The sequence below is a fragment of the Ambystoma mexicanum genome, chromosome 14, assembly GCF_040938575.1.
Source record: "Ambystoma mexicanum isolate Mex_15411 chromosome 14, UKY_AmexF1_1, whole genome shotgun sequence".
In the NCBI taxonomy this organism is placed as follows: Eukaryota; Metazoa; Chordata; class Amphibia; order Caudata; family Ambystomatidae; genus Ambystoma; species Ambystoma mexicanum.
Window position 1 is genome coordinate 396,326,227 of NC_090940.1, and position 17,570 is coordinate 396,343,796.

A 17,570-nucleotide genomic window follows, 5' to 3' on the forward strand; every position below is an offset into this window, starting at 1 on the left:
GCTTTATCAACTCTTACCATCTATGCACTCAAGTGCCCTCCAGTGTTTTTTCAAAGCAGTCGGGTTAATGGCTCAATTGGAGTTGTAAACGTACTACTCGTGTCATACAACATGTCTTACCAGGCCTGCTTTCAGCCACTCGAGTTCTAGGTACTCTGTGTTTCCTTCACTGAAATCCTGTTAAAACCAACCATTGGCAAAGTCAAAATGGTTTGGCTTGTGTCTAGGTTTTACGCTTTTGCCAGGCACTGCTATTAGATGCCCAGGACACTCACACCATTTTGCGCATGCTACTATCAATGGCCAGTTAATACCATTATGGCTGTGCCTGGCAAGTGCTTTCCCATGCCTACACAAAAGCCCAAACTTTTGGCAATTGTGTCCATATTGTGAACTTCAAAGTGCATCATGACCTGGGTCCTGCTTCCGGGTGCTTAGTCCCTTAACATTAACCAGCCCCGCCCGCTATGATACAAAAATAAGGCTGGAATATTCAGCATAGAAAAATGGCTTTGCTTTGCTGTAGTTGATTTGCAGTCATGGCCAAGTGCAAAAAATAAAGGGGCCTCACCAAAGTGTTTGCCCCTGGCCTCACATCACCCTGTGACAGCCCTGTCGGGCCCCCACCGAAGCACCCCGGTGGGAGGCCGGCTGGCGAGCTTCGTCAGCGTGTGGGAGTCCATCTCCACCGACCGTTGGGTGTTGGACGCCTTAGCCCGGGGCCACGCGCTCGAGTTTCAATGAAGGTGCCCGCGCGTCCCCCCCGTGGCCAGGAAAGAGCTTCACGTCCCGCAGCTTCTCCTGGAGGTAAAGGCGATGCTCAGGAAGGGCGCCATCGAACTCGTCCCAAAGAGGCTTCGGGGCTCAGGAGTCTACTCGAGATACTTCCTCGTGAAGAAGACGGGAGGATGGCGCCCCATCCTAGACCTGCGACGTCTGAACAAGTTCATCAAGGCTCAGAAGTTCCGGATGGTCACCCTCCAGCACGTCCTGGGTCAGCTGGAGGAAGGAGACTTCCTGTCGTCGTTGGATTTGGAGGATGCCTACTTCCATATTCCCATCCTAAGGGGGCACCGAAAATTTCTCAGGTTTGTGGTCCAAGGGCGTCACTACCAGTTCAAAGCCCTCCCCTTCGGACTACGGTCAGCACCCAGGGTTTTCACCAAGTGCCTTGCACCGGTGGCGGCGCAGCTGCGCCGAGAGGGGATCCACGTCTACCCCTACCTGGACAACTGGCTCATCCGAGCCAAGACGAGGGAGCTCGCCGTGGACCACACGGCAAGGACCGTCCAGCTTCTCACAGACCTGGGATTCTCCGTGAAATACGCCAAATCCCACCTGGTACCAAGACGCACTGTTTCTGGGAGCGAGGCTCGACACAGTGTCCCCTCTGGCCTCCCCGTCGGAGGAGAGGACCAGGGCAATCCTGGGCATGGTACAACGGATGTTGGTGGCCGACGCGGCCTAGGTGAGGTCCATCAAGTCCCTCCTCGGAATGATGTCTTCCTGCATCTACCTCATTCCCCTGTGCAGGCTCCGGATGCGCCTGTTGCAAGACGCGCGCTGGATCCAAACGACGGGCAGCTTCAAGGAAAGTATCACACTCGACGAGATTTTCCGACGAGCGATCCGGTGGTGGGGCACCCGCGCGCATCTGACGGCGGGCATGGACTTCCAGACCCCAGCCCACCAGGAGACAGTGACCACGGATGCCTCCCTGGAAGGGTGGGGAGCGCACACCGAAAATCTGCACGCAAGAGGCCTTTGGCTCCCGATGGAGAAATCACTACATATCAACATCCTGGAGCTCCGTGCAGTGTTTTGGGCCCTCAGGTCCTTCCTTCCGTCCCTCAAGGGCAAGGTGGTGAGGATCTTCACCGACAACACCACCACCATGTTTTACATCAGGAAACAGGGCGGAACCAGGTCCCCAGCACTGTCCAAGGAGGCGCAGGACCTGTGGCATTGGGCCGTCGCCCAAAGGATATTTCTGGTGCCGTTTCATGTGGCAGGGATAAAAAACACCATCGCCGACTCACTCAGCAGGGAGCTGCGCTCGTGCCACGAGTGGGAACTACGGCAGGATCTAGTGGATCGCCTCTTCCGACGGTGGGGCACACCCCAGATCGACCTGTTCGCGACGGCGACGAACTCCAAGTGCCGGAGGTTCGCCAGCAGGTTTCCCCAGGCGAGGAGCTTGGGCGATGCTTTCTCGTTCCCCTGGGAGGGCCTGTTCCTTTTCGCGTTCCCTCCATTGTCACTGCTAATCCGGCTCATCAACCAGCTCAAGAGGTCACGGTGCAGGATGATCCTCGTCGCACCTGCGTGGCCGAGGCAGATATGGTTCCCGGACCTTCTGGACTTGTCAGCGTCCCCGTCAATCAGGCTGCCGGTGGACGCGGATCTACTCTCCAGGGAAGGAGGCGCCATCCACCACGACCCGAAATCGCTGAACTTGCAGGCCTGGCTCCTGCAGCGCTAGAGTTTGGAGGATACGACATACCGGCCGACTGCAGAGAGGTTCTTGCAAAGGCCAGGGCGTCCTCGACTCTGAAATGCTACGGACACAAATGGTAGAGGTTCTCTGTCTGGTGCCACGCACAGAAGATTAACCCTCTACGGATTACGGCTCCCCAAGTACTGCCGTACCTGCTGACGCTGGCCAAAGCTGGACTGGCACACGCGTCCATCAAGATTCATCTTGCTGCGATCTCCCGATACACCAGAACCACGGGGCGGACGTCCTTGTGGTCTCATCGTCTGGTGAAAGAGTTCATGAAGGGACTGTTCAGATCGTTCCCGCCGGTGAAGGCTCCGGCCCCGGTGTGGGAGCGCAACGTGGTGCTGACCAAGCTCATGGGACCTCCGTTCGAGCCTCTGCACTCGGCCCCGTTGAAGTTTCTGTCGTGGAAAACAGCGTTTCTTGTGGCCATCACCTCCGCACGACGAGTGGGAGAGATCCAGGCACTTTCCTGCAAGGCCCCCTACTTGACTTTTCACGACAGGAGGGTAGTGCTCAGGACGCACCCCTCCTTCATGCCCAAGGTGCCGTCGGACTTCCACCTCAACGAACCCTTGGTGTTGCCTGTGTTCTTCCCGTCGCCTTCGTCGCCGGCTGAGAGGACTTTGCACTCGCTGGATGTGGCTAGAGCGCTAAAGTTCTACTTGGACCGCACAAAGTGTTTTCGGAAGACGTCACAACTCTTTGTGAATTTTGGACCTGTCAATCAGGGGAAGGCACTCTCGAAGGCTTCCATTTCCAGATGGCTCTCCGGCTGTATCATGTACTGTCATCGGTTGGCAAACCGACCGCTGCCTGGCCGTCCGAGAGCCCATTCCACCAGAGCGATCGCAGCTACCACGGCGTTCCTTTCTGGTGTGCCCCTGCTGGACATATGTAGGGCTGCTACGTGGAGGTCGACGCACACCATCACGAAATTCTACTGCGTCGATCGGGATTCCAGGGAGGAGTCCAGGGTCGGCCAAGCAGTGCTGCGCAACCTGTTCGCCTGAGGTGAGCCTGGTGAGGAGGTAAGATGCTTAATGTTGAGTTTGATGTAATGCTTAATGTTGAGCCTTTGCCACCTCCCGTGGTTGTGCATGTGTGTACTGCTATGTATTGTTTATTCATGAGCATGTGAATCCATGCCAGACCCCATGCTGGAGAAGGAACAAGTTACTTACCTGTAACTGTTGTTCTCCAGCATGGGTCTGGCATGGATTCACATGCGAACCCTCCCGCCTACCCCTCTGCGGCTCTTCACTTGGTCATACTGCCACTTCACGTGCTTCCAAATCTGAAGATGGCTGCCAGAGGCGGGGCTTAGGTAGAGGGCAGTCATTGGCTGTGGTCAGTATGACGCAGAGACCAGTGATTGGTTATTACTACGAAAGACAGATCAGAAACTAAACTGATACTGGTTTTTTCTTTACCGAGGATTCCCGGCCTGACGATGGGGAATATTCATGAGCATGTATGTGAATCCATGCCAGACCCATGCTGGAGAACAACAGTTACAGGTAAGTAACTTGTTCCTTTTCTTTTATTTTTTTCTTCTCCTCTCTCCTTCCCCAAGTTTGGGAGTTGATAAGTTCGCACAGACACCATGTGGCAGTCTTTCTTCACAGGTATAGGAGCAGCAAATGAAATGGGCATCCATATTCATGTTATAGGAGGGACGATGGAGGTCAAAGGGAATCTTTTATTTTTGAGGTGAGTGTTCATGTTCTAAGTGCCATTCAGTGGTGCATGAATTTAGCACCCTGTGTTAGCCGAGGGAGGGTTGCAGATGGTTACTATAATTGAAGGGCTACTCGGAAGTTGACCAGAGAAGTGGGAAAACACATTCTTCATAGCAAGATTTAGCCCATGGTACATCTAGCTGAGGGGTGACCTCATTACTTGTTTCAAGTGAAGTGAGGTTTGCCATAGTTAGTCAAGTGGACTCATTTAGGTTGCTGAACGAGGTGCCTCTCAAAATATGGAAATTCAGGTATTCAGGGATGAGTTTTACTATAGAGCCACAGCGTGTCTGTCAACTTGGAATAATCTCTCGGTTGTGGGTTGATTGGCAGCAATGTGAGGGCTTTGTTGGGTGGGTAACTGGCAACCTGGTACAAAGATATTGGGGAGTACTCTGTGGTTTCCTCTGTGGGTGGGTGCTATGTCTCCGTCGTGAAGAAGGGTATGTTGTATTATTTTTCAAGGAATAGGCTGTGAGATTGCATTCTGTACAGCAGGCGCATTCTCATCTGAACCAGATTATGGTAAGGAAATTGGGTCATTGTTCTCTGGGGTAAATGGTTGCAGATGTCTGTACCCTTGGGCAAACATGATCATAATGGCAAAATGCTGTCCCTATGATATCAAATGGCTATGCAATCCTTTGTTCACCACTAAAGGTATGTGTAATAAATGACTTGGAGAGCTGGGGTGCAACTTTTGTATTCCAGTATTACTGTGGAACCACTTTCTTTTTGTTTACCTTCTGTTCCTGCTGCACTGATTTAGAGTTGTTGTACAATCATTTGGTCTTGGAGTAGGAGAGTGTTTATTAAACCTTTGTCTTGTTAAATGCCTAGGTCTTGTGTGTTCGCTGAAGTATGGGCCTTAATTCATTGTTGCAAAGCATTCCTTTGAATGATGGGAATAATTGTTTATGTTCTCCTTTGTTTGCTAGGGATATCCTGCCTGTTAAACAGGAAGACCTTGAGCAACATGGATCTGTAGGTAAGCTTGAGATGCAGATTGTGCATTTTACTGTACACACCATCTATAGATCTTAAGGTACACAAGAGTCTCTGGGCCATCCCTTTGTCATGTCTGGATAGAATGATTTACTAAGCATCTGAGACTTAGCAATTGGTGTTTATTCAGCCCGTTGGTGTTCTAAAGGGACACTAATTATACCCAACGTGTTACAAAACAATAAATATGTACATAAAACCATTTTCTAGTAATAATTGGCTGCAGTAGCTCTTGTGTATATAGTAGAACTAAAGGGCATGTGTGGAGGGTCTGTGTCTGATGTGGATGTATTTGTGGATTGTGTGGTTGGGGTGGTGAAGTCTAGAGCTCACTGTTAAGGTCTGAATGGTTGCAGAGGTAAGGTAGGGAATGTGTGCGCTAGTTGATTTGAGACGATCATATTATTTGGAAGGTTGCTCTAGTACTCACTCGAAGCAAGCCCAGTGGGGGATCTACACTGGTACATTGCACTATCTTAATGCAATTAGGCTGGTATTTTAAGACTGTAGTAGAGGATATTTGCTTATTGAGATATAATGTATTAGGTTGTCACCCACTGCAGCCGTGGCCCTCTAGCGAGTGCCTATTCTTGTCACTTATATATCCGCTGCCTTTGTACTCTTTTATCTCAGCTCGGAATTTTTTTCACCAACTTCGCTGACGATACACAGCTCATTCTAGAGCTGAGCGGAGACCATCACGCAGATAACGAGAAGCTATCGGCTATTTACGACATCATCGAAAACTGGATGATTGCACACTGGATGTGTCTTAATAGCTCCAAAACGGAACTCATGACCTTCGGAAGCGCTAAAGCCTTAAACAATCTTGGTTCGGATTACTCCACATTCACCATAAAAGATTCTACCATTAAGGTATCTAATAAGGTTAAAACACTAGGTATTTACTTACAATCCTCCTTAGGTGCAGAAGCCCAAACCGCTTATTTAAAGCGAAACTGTCAATACTACCAAAGGCTTCTATGTCAGATAAGACCTTTTCTTAATACCAAGAACAGCACCACGATAGGGAGAGCCACCATACTATCCCGCTTAGACTATGGGAACGCGTTAATGCTCGGCGCCAGCAATAACTGCCTGAAACAATGTCAGATTATCCAGAATAATGCTGTTAGGTCCATCACTAATAAATCCAAACGTGAACACATCACCAAGGACAGAAAAGATCTTCATTGGTTGGCTGTAAAGGAACGGATCAAGTTTAAATCACTGATCCTAACCCACCGATGCCTATATGGCACGGCACCTGCATACCTTAAGAATAAATTCAGCTGGTATGAGCCGAGCCGTAGCTTGAGATCCGCAAAACAAGGATTGATCAATCCCAGCCCTCCAGGTAAAGCCACTGGTCTCGGCCGAGCTTTTCCGAACCTGGCGACTTTCCACTGGAACAAACTGCCTTGCAGCCTCAGATTGGAAAACAACCTCCAACGCTTTAGGAAACAATTGAAGACCTTTCTCTTCATATAATTAGACAACCTCCACACCGCTTCTAGTTGCCATCGTTCTGCTTCCTCCCTCTCTATGCTCTCTATGTGTCGTCCCGTTCTTCTTCGTCCTTGTGTCCTTGTCGCGCCCTGATGCTTGCGAGCTTCGGCGCGTTATAAATAAATAAATAAATAAATAAATTTATGGGTGTGTTATTTTAAATATTGCTGAGATGGTTTGGGGAGGTACTGCTTAAGCAATTAGGTGGGTCCACAAGATGTTAGCAGTTGCTACTGGTGTCACTACATGGTTGAGGTTACTGGTGGACATTGTGGTAGCCTGTAGGATCTTTGGGTTTGGGGTTTTTGGTTGAAGAGAATCCTTTCTATGCATGTCATCAGGTTTGGCTTGGTAGGCTGTGCTCTGAGAAAATCTATGAAGGGAGATCTTAAATGTGTACAGACCTATGAAAACCCATGCCACTCCTACATAGGAGTTGATATCCAAAAGATTGGAGGGGAAAAGCTTCCCTTTGGCCAGTTCCTCCGTTTTTTGCAGTGACTGCTCCACCCTAGAACAAAGTCATGCAGGCTAAAGCATTAAGTATTTGACTTTGGGAGAGAGGATAGCTGAAAACTAGCCTCGACTCAGACGAAAGCAGACTCACCCAAGACTTTGAAGTGTGTAACATACTGACCACTGGCCAGCAAGATCGAAAATGTATATTGCATTGACTTTGTGTAACAACAAATCACAACCTTCATTTGGCGCTAACGCATGCCATAAAACAAGAGATTGGTGCAAACCATGCCGGTACAACAGCGCAAAGGACCTCCTAGAACCGGGAGGTTCCAAAAGGTCATGGTACCTCGGATGATTACTTTGTGTGTCCATTAACCGGAGGCAGAACATCAGAGATTGGTCTGGAACTTGAAACCCCCTGGCATCAAAGAAGGTTCATGAATGGCAACTCACTGTGATCCAATGCCCTTATGGGCTATGTTGGTTAGAAAAATGAATGCTATGTTTAGGGCTGGGAACCACATATCCGTTGCAGTGCTTCTTTGTATATGCCATAATCTCCCAAGGTTAAATGTGGCAGAGCAATCCAGGCTGAGCGGGCCAGCATGCTAACAAGTTACCGCATCATACAATAAGTGATTCTTGACAAAATGTTGGCAAACCTATTTTGCTTAGGTTTTTGCAAGAAAAAATGCAGTGTATTGAAAGTAGTGTGGTGAACAAACTGAACACACGAGAGGTAATTATATTCAGGATATCCTGTTTTAAGTGTTTGTTTTTCTAATTGTGGTGGGGTGGGGGTTCCAGGGTTTTAAAAACATTTCAAAATATGTGTTTATCAGTGCTTACCCATTATTTCCATCAAAAGTGCAGACAACTGTGTTCCAGTGTAGACAACAATGTATCTTTTATTGCTGTTTGTACATTATACATTATCCCTTTGAAGCAGAACAATCAGGATTATGCTGATGCTGCCCTTGCTATCTCTCTGCATTCTTGGACTTGCAGTCCTGAATTTATAATGGAAAAAGAAAACTACACATACAAAAAATGCAAAGAATCAAAAAAGGACTTTGTGGGCTCCAGCTGCCTGACATCGGGCAAGATAAGAGCTTAACGTAAATTTGCAGTGCATCTTAAGACACCGAGAGGTAAACTAAATGATGGTGTAAATGTGAGCAAAGGGAAAGCACATGGAGGAGGACTGAGGCAGGTTTATCTGTATATTAATTTTCAAAGCTGCATGTAGATTCCGGATCCATTAAAAGTAACTGAATATTTAATTCAGTGGAAATTGGGGATCCCCAAATCACAGCATAACCTGGCTATCCTTTAATTGAACTCTACATTCACATTTTTTTTAAACTTTGCATTATGGTATTAGAAGTGACCTATCATTGGTGCAATTCCCCAATATTACTGTGTTAGACAAGTGTTGAGTGGAGGATGATTTGAATACAAAGCACATTTGATCAAGTAGTCCATTCAGAACTTCTCTGGCAATGGGCTAAGGAGGTTTTGTCACCCATGTAGCTTCAAACTCAAAATGTCTACTTTTTTTAATACATGGTCCATAAAAATAATAAAGGAATAGGTCATATGGCCTATTTCAGTTTGGATCATCTTCAGTTACAAAAATGTCTATACATGTCCACTAGATGGCAGTGCTGACCTTGCTTTTAATTTTTAATTTACCACAGGTATTCATGTGTAGCAAGGTAAGCGCAACCTTCTAGTGGACAATCAGATTTTGCTGAAAAATAAAAAGCCTAATTACATTTCAAAAGCCGTTTTCTTGTTAAGATGGGTAATGGGGTAAACCTATTTAGATTCTAAGGTTTCTGTACAACTGAAACAGTGTCCCCCTTTCCCTAAGAAGGCAAACAAAAGCTGTAGTAATGGGTAAACTGTACTGATCCAGTATATCCCTTTCCATCAGGGGGCCCCGGTCTGCTTGTAAAACTCTACTTAATTGTCCTTGCTCCTTTGCTTTAATAACCTCCCCTCACCTTGCCACCTCCCAATATTTGTCGGGGATATAGCAGTGAGCATGCATCATTAGCCTTCAGAAAACAGACTGAGCTATTTTACAGCGCACCCTCGTTTAAAACCTCACATAACACTCTCTGGGACATATTGCCCGGCTGACTTTCAGGGATGTAGTACTCTGCTAATTTTGCATCTAGGCAGTGTAGCACGTTGATCGCTCAGCCACGCTCCCAGATATTCTTGCCTTCTCTTCTGTTCACCCTCCAGGGACCTCTTAAGTCCCAGTCCGTCCTGTCCTCCATTTTCTCTCGTTTCTTGGCTCGCTCAGGGCCCCTGGCTCTTGCAGGCATAGTGCATATAGCCATAGGGCATATAGCCATTGGTGCTACCGGCAGCGGTCAGTCCTCTAGCTCTAAACTGGTTCCTTTCGTCGTCCTGACTCCATCCTGAACTCTTTACTGGTAACTGCCACCCCCTGGTTTGGTACAGCCTTTATATGTTTTCCTAGGTTTGGTTCTTCTAACAAGGTTCAGTATTGGTTGGCTTGGTTACTTCTCAACTTAGCCCCTTTGGTGGGTTGAGAAGCCAGTATGTACTTTCACAAACGGGTTTAATAGGTTATTCAATGTATGGATTGTTCATTATATCTTAGCAGGTTGGAAAAGGGGGGTGGCGATAACACTACTTTGTGTTAACTCAACTCCTGTGAGCGTTCCCCTCCCTAGCCCAGGTGTTCCTAAATCCCAGGTTTCCCCACTTGTAATGGTAACACTCCAATATTAGCTTAGATTAGGGCCTAAAGGGAAATGACTTATCTGTCTATCCCCCTCCAGGTGCTTCTAATCTTTGAAGTGTACCTATCCACAGTGTGCTAAACCAAGGAAATGTTTTTGTTGTGACAATTGTAGACACCCTGGTCCTTTCTCACTCATCCACTGCTCTCTCGCTCTCGCTTTGTCTCGCTCTCGCTCTCTCTTCCTTGATCTCACTACCTTTCCTTCCCTTGTGTGCGTTACCCTGTTCTTTCCCTCCTTGTGTCCCTCTTACCCATCCCTCCTATGTTTACAATCTTCTTTGGTCACCTTTCACTTACCCCTCTTATCACACTCTACTCAGGGATATGGTGCCCTACTCGAACACTCTCTCAATATTCTCAAACCCCATCCCCCACTTCTCTCATGTGCCTTTCGTCTGACACCGCTCTCCTTCCTGCCTCTTATATCCTTACTCTTATTTCCAACCTCTCTACCTACTACCCTCACTCCACTACTCATATCTCTCACTCTTCTATCACTTCTACCCTCACCTTTACAAAAACTCATATTCAGTTACATTCTCGCAAACTGGTACCACTCGCCTCACACATCCCTCACCTGTACTCTACTCCCCTGACTGTCATCTCTGTTTTCGGTCTACCGCCACACCACCTGACCTCAGATCTGCCGCCCACACTCTGCCTTTACGCTCTTTCCACTTTTATGCTGTGGCTTTCCTGTTTCAAAAATGACAGCACTCCCTTAAATCTATTAGCCAATATGTGCCTGTATATTTTCTCAGGGGCTGGGGTACACAGCTGTAAAGGTTTTCTAAAAAACTCAATTTTCAGCATGGTTTTGTTGGCAGCCTCTGGTGGCTTCCCTGCTGTTTCTCTGCGTGCTGCTGGTTTAGAAGTTTGTTTTTCTGTTGTGGCGTGTCTATGCTGGATGTGGCTGGGATTTGGTGAAGGCTCATATTAGTTGCAGTGTTTTTCCCTGTAGTTTTGTTCCGGTCTGGGTGTTCTTGTTTGCTTCCAGGTGCACCCTCGGAGTTGCGCTTCTAAAACAGAAGAAACCGAACGCTGGTCAGAAATTGCTGGGACGCGTTTTGCGACTGGGTGGCACCATTACAAACATGCATGGGACATGGAAGGATCTCAGAATGCCGTAACCTGACCCTATCACAGTAATTTAAATCCCGTGCCAGCGTAGCATGGCTCCAAGTCTTCAAATGGTGTAATGGCCATCTTGACACTAGGGGGAGGGAGTAGGGTCTGCGCCTTCTCCCGGTTCTGCAATCAGTCCTCTTAGAACTATGGCCTCATCAGCTTTTTCATCTTTAGTGCGAAGGTCCTCTGCAATAACAATGCATGATCCAGCCAGGAAACGCTGTTCTCTGATCCGTGGGCTGAGGCAACCCACATGTGTTCAGTGAGTCCAAGCCCCCTGATGTGGCAGTGTTCACACATTAATTTCTAATCCCCCTTAGGAAGAAGGGCCTTTGTCATTGGCCTCATACCTAACTTGTGAACCAGACTCTGGATGAAAACTTAACTCTTATATTGGCCAGGAACCTTGGGCTCTGTGCACCTTTCGTTTATGGGATGGGGGTATGGACTGGGAGTATTCTGCAGCTCCCACCAATGTCCTGCACCATTTAGCTCAAGGTACTGGCCCAATGGCCCTGGTAGGCTAGATTTCCTGGTCCGCTTGGTCCCCGCAAGGTCTTGGGATAGGATCAGAACATAGGGTGCCACAGCAAGTGACCCTAAGTATTTGACGGCAAAAAACACAATTAGACCAATAGAACAAAAATGACCGAGTACGAGCTCAGTGGTCAATCTTAACAATGCATAATATTTATTTTGGATATCAAATACAATTTATACATACTAAAAAGACTAAAACAGGCTCCACAAAAACAGCTTATCCCATCAGTCATAGTTTCATTCATACCTCATACATACTATCTTCATACCAACAAATAAACACTCTGTGGGTATATTAATGTTCCCATAAACACCCAAAGCTAATCTCAAATTCTTAAACTCTTGTGTTTTTCAGATGTAGCCCTCTGTTTTTCTTCCAGGGATTATATGTCTTGTCGACACATGTTTTCGGTTGTAGTCCACTGTGGGCAGGAAACACCTTGCCCCAATAATCTAGCCAACCTTCATCAGGACGCAGTGCAACAGTCCAATATGTTGCCTCTTGGAAAGATGGGAAGAGCCCCAGAATCTATAAAATGATATTGTATAAACTAATTACAGTCTGTTTCTTGACCTCTGTCATCTCAAATTATTTACAAAACATTCAATGTATGTAAAAAACAACGTCACTATTTGTTGTTCACATCAAACTCCCCTCCACTGCCTGTCAGGGGACGGTGTTTTGGTAATGGGATATATCCCTTGTGTCTCTTGTATAGTGGTGTGGTCAGAAAATGTATACACCCCTGTAGTGTTGAGACACAAAAACAAACACAGGGTCTGTTTTGGGACTAGCAATTAAAACCTATTATTGCCTGCCTATGAATACATAGAAGGAATTATATGTCAATGTACTCACTTGTAGTGTAGTCTGCTCAAGAAAGTTATAGTTATGGCATAGTAGAGGTTCTTCTGTGGCCTAATTATCCCTTCTGGGAAACAATAGACTAGATGGATGTGCCACTCACATGTATCATTTTACATTTAGTTCAGCTTGTGGGTCACGTTGCCGCCTACAGAGAAAGAAACAAATGGAAACTTTGTCACAGGATTAATCCTGTTGTCTTGATTGTATGATTCTCAAAAGACAAAAATAGGTGTACTCACAGGTGAATGTGTCCTCTGGCTGTATGAGTCACCAGCCCGGACGCCTTAGTGGCCAAAAAAGAGTGCCGTGCCCGGTTCGATTATGAGCAACTCTGTATGTGTATAGAGAATAAGCAGGCAAACAGCGAAAAATCAGATAGAGCGGTCCTACTACCGCATAGGGAAAATGTCAGTAGCCCCGTTATTTAAAGGTGGGCTATATGGCTACAGATTAGATCAAAAAGATGCCAGACGGACTCAGTTTACCTCTCGTAATGCGTTCGAGGAGAGCTTCCGCTCACGTCTCACACTCTCTCGCTGTGAGAGAACGTCAACGTGGATACATCCCAAAGCCTGGAGACAGACAAATTGCATTCAAAGTAACAGGCTCCGCGATATAGAAGCTGCAAGTTCCAACTAAAGTGGGTGTAGTGTGGCTCTAAATGTTGGTAACTGTTTTAATACTACAACACTAGGACTAAAACTAAAGTACTGAGGGAAACCACGGAAGCTTGTGGGTCAATGGAGCCCCAAGGCTTTGTGGGACTTGTAGTCAACAAAAGACTGGTACTTAGACCAGTAGTAGCTGAAGACTGATTCAGAGTCACATTGTGAATGATGGAACTGTTTTAATACTGCAGCACTCAGACTGAAACTGTGACTAAAGTACTGAGAAAAACCACAGTAAATCATGGATCACTTGAGCCCCGAAACTTAATGGAACTTAGGTAGTGGGAACCTGATACTCAGACCAATAATTGCTGAAGACTGATTCAGAGCCGGAACACTAGAAACCTAGGTGATACAGGGTAACTTGTGAGTCATAGTAGCCACAAGGCACTATGGGACTTGTAGTAAATTAATGAAAATGCTGGACCAATCGATGACTGGTGTTTGGACATAGTGGGATATCACTACGTGTTCAAGACGTTTCATTCCACTGATATATTTAATCCGTGGCACACTGTATCAAGTAAATAAATCCAGCGTTTTTCTAATTTGTGTAATACGGTCACCATGTCTCCATTTCGATTTTTTTGGTTTGATGGTCTGTAAAACGAACCATTTGAGGTCGGTGTCCCTATGGTTCTTTTTGGTAAAGTGGTCTACCAAAGGTTTGTCTGTTGTTCGATTCCGTATACAAGAGCGATGTTCCGCTATCCTTGTTCTAATCTCTCTTGTGGTCTTAACTACATAGAGTAAATTGCAGGGGTATGAAATGATGTAAATAAAATTTTGGGTCCGGCAGTTGGTATGGTTCTTTAGTAGCATGTTAGATTCCCATGTTTGAATACATGCTTTGTTTCCGTGAGGGGGCATACGGCACAATTCCCTCATTTGTAATGCCCAGTGACTGGTGGCAGTCCCCATTGGTTGAGGACTGTCTGTTCTTTTGGTCTATCCTGATAGGTGTGGACCAATTGTTGGCGCAGATTGCAGTTGCGCTTAAACGCAAACATTGGCTTCTTTGAGAGAGTACCTGGGTATTTGACCAAATTCCAGTTGCGATTGATAATTATTTTGATGTCATTACTGACAGGATTATATGTGGTCACACAGACCAATCTGTCATTGAATCCTTGCTGCTTAAAATTATTCTGTCAATGAAATTAACCGATTTAAGATATGCTTCTGGGCACAGTTACTCAATTCTTTTTTCATAACAACATTTTATTAGAATATACATATCAATAAGACATCAGCGACAGCATTGTGTTCAGTATCAGCAACATTCAGCATCACAAGGTTTTAGGGAGGGTAAGGAATTAGTTGGCGTTAGGACGACCTCCATTGTTCGAAATGTTATTTGAGCTTGGTGGATGTGTCAGCCGTTATAGATGGGGTGGCAATTGGGAATATAGGTTGGTCAGTAGAGGGGGCTGCTTTGTAGCCATCTGGGGAGTGGTGGCCTTCTGGACAAAGCCGGAAATCTCGCTGCATAGTCCATGAAAGGATCCCAGATGTTCATGGTTTTGGTGAGAAAATTGTTTCGGATCGTGGTCACCTTTTCCGCCACCTCAATGTCCCAGCATTTGGACCACCATAATGCTATTGATGGTCCTTCCTCATGTTTCCACAGGCGGGCCATGGCGATTTTCGCTGCGAGGAGTAAGTGCGTACACAGGTGCGGTATGTTACCTGAGATAGGCAATGCCCCGTCCCCTGTTTCCCCTAGGAGAACAATCCCCAGATCCCAAGGTATAGTGAGTCCAGTGATGTCTTTGATTCGTTTAATCACCTCCCTCCAGTATGCCTTCGCCTTTGGGCAGGTCCATGCCATGTGAAATAGAGAACCGGGGGTGGCGCACCCCCGCCAACAGTGATCAGATAGAGTTGGGTTAGCTCTGTTGATTTGGACCGGGGTCATGTAATATCTATAGCAGAATTTATAACCCCCCCCCTATTAGTAATACATTGTGAGCTTTTATGCAGCCTGGCCCATATTTTTGCCCAATCCTCCACTTCTATTTCCCGACCCAGGTCCCTTTCCCACTCGATCATGTATCTTTCTTTTTTCGTGGGGTCAGTCCTGTCCAGGAGACGATAGTGTGGAGATTTTGCTTCTTTTTGTTGGGCTTGTTAGTTTGTTTTAAAATGTTTTTATTGGCATTTCTTAAGTTAACATAGTGCCATCAATATGCATAGTTGCCATCATATAGCATATAACACAAATTTAAGAACATTGTAACCGAACAATAACCAACAGTAACTGTCTCAAAATGCGTTTCATCCTATTAGTTTACATCCCCTTAGAGTGTTGGTACGCATTCCATTAGCTTTTGTATTGGGTGCATATAAATAGTATAGAGTTACCAAAAATAAAACGTCTAAAACTAAACGACAGTCTACATATGGAAGGTTCATCCGACTCAGATGGGCATGGTTACAAGTAAGGGTTCAACGTCTCAGGAATTGAAGGGGGCAATGGTCGAGGGGACATCGCCTCTGTTTCAATGCTTGGGTTCGGGTATAGCAATAATGATAAAGTTCTTCAGGGGGGCTTATGATCTGCGCTGAAGTGTATGTCTCGCAGGAGGGCCTTCCAAGAGTCAAGGGTGCCACTCGCTATGTCCCCACCAGGGATGATTCCATCTTGCCAGGCTCTGTTTTCGGCTGTGGTCCATCTTTCTAGTTCTCTCAACCAGCGTTCATGCCTCGGTCCTCCTGGTGTCTTCCATGCCATGGCTATGGTTCTCTTCGCCAGTATGCATGCAATATCCATCAACTTTACGACGTGTTTATATTTGCTTGGTCTAGGGTAAGTCCCTAATAGGCATTCTCCGGATGTGCATGCATATCTGCGTACTCCGGCGTCTGTGCAGGTCTGTTGTACTCTGGACCACAACGCCATTGCCTTGGTGCAAGTCCAGAACATGTGGATGAGATCAGCCTTGTCGGTCCCACACCATGGGCATGCTGAGGAGGCCTGTTTGTTAAAGGAGGCCACCCTGTGTGGGGTCATGTACGTCCGGTAAAGAACGTTTAGTTGTATCTGACCAAATCTAGAGTTTCTCGAGACCTTCTTGGGGTATAAAAGTACTCTTTCCCATTCTTTGTCTGTGAGTGCAGTTTCAAGGTCTGCTTCCCACTTCGCCTTTAGTGCCGAACTTTTGGGATTGGGTTTGTCGTTGAGTCTTTTATATAGTCGAGAAACAGGTTTCCAGCTATCTGTAAGGTCGTGCATTTCTTGTAACAGTGGGTCCGGGGTGGGTTCCTCTGGCCAGCTGCTCCAATTTTTCTTAGCGATTTGTTTGATGCGATGATACCAGAGGAGAATTGGCCACTCGATAACCCTTTGTTGGTCTGCAAGGATTCGAAGTCCCTGAACTCGCCATCCTCGAACATATCTCCCCATGTGTAAATTCCAACGTCCTCCCATCTCCTAGCTATTGAAAGATCCGTTTGTGTTTTGCACATGTCAACCAGGATGGGGTTGTCTGGAGAGTAGGGATGTTTCACTTGCCTAATGTAGCAAGTTCTGGACCAGATCTGCCTTTCAAGTCCGACAATCATGGGGGCATCGGATTTCTGTTGTAAAGGGTTCCAAAGCGTTTCTCTGGGGAGTACTTTGGAGGAAGCTTGTCGTATCAGTCCCAGCTCAGCTGATGGATCGTCCGAGAGCCACTTAGTCACATGGCTAAGCTGTGCCGCAAGATAATACAACTGGAGGTCTGGGAGTTGTATTCCTCCTTCCTTATGCGGTAGGGATAGGGTAGCTGAAGACAATTTGTGCCTGGTGGGTCCCCACAGGAAGTCCTTGATGAGTGACTCCAGTTTTGTTGGGCTTGTTAGGGTGCTTTCTAGGGCCGTTAGTTCTCTTGCGCACTTCTCGCGTACCGCCCTGTGAGATAACCAGTGCCTTAACTGGGTATAATGAAATCTTTCTCTCTCCTCCACCCCAAACTTCTCTTTGCATCTCTCGAATGTAATGGGCGAGCCCTCCCCCAGGAAGTCACCCGTTTTAAGCAGTCCTCCCTCCCTCCAAGACTTGAAACTATTGGGGCTGCAGCCTGGTGAAAACTCTGGGTTGTTCCAGACAGGGGATAGGGGGCCCAGGGAGCCCCTGATGCCCCAGTTCCGAGCTGCTGCTTTCCAGCATCGGGCTGTTGAGTGTGGCCGCCAGGGGGCCTGCATTTGCTTGCAATTTCCTTTCTGGGAGGTGTGGGAGATCCGCCGGGCTGCCTGGGCACCAGGATTCCTCTATCTGCTTCCATTTTGGGGCATCCTCTTCTTGTACCCAGGAAAAGGCATGTGATAGCTGAGCTGCTAGAGTGTATCTGGCGATGTCTGGGACGCCCAGCCCACCCTGGTT

The 17,570-nt window shown here is 46.9% G+C and overlaps 1 protein-coding gene across 3 annotated transcripts in view; it reads left to right on the top strand.

Annotated features, from left to right (window-relative positions):
- The window catches only part of BUB1B (BUB1 mitotic checkpoint serine/threonine kinase B), an 815,340-nt gene that overhangs the window by 413,681 nt on the left and 384,089 nt on the right, over nt 1-17,570 (top strand). For all 3 annotated transcript variants that reach the window (XM_069637517.1, XM_069637518.1, XM_069637519.1), the window contains one exon: nt 5,181-5,230. In XM_069637517.1, the coding sequence (XP_069493618.1) occupies nt 5,181-5,230 (50 nt within the window). The remainder of the gene's footprint in view (nt 1-5,180; nt 5,231-17,570) is intronic.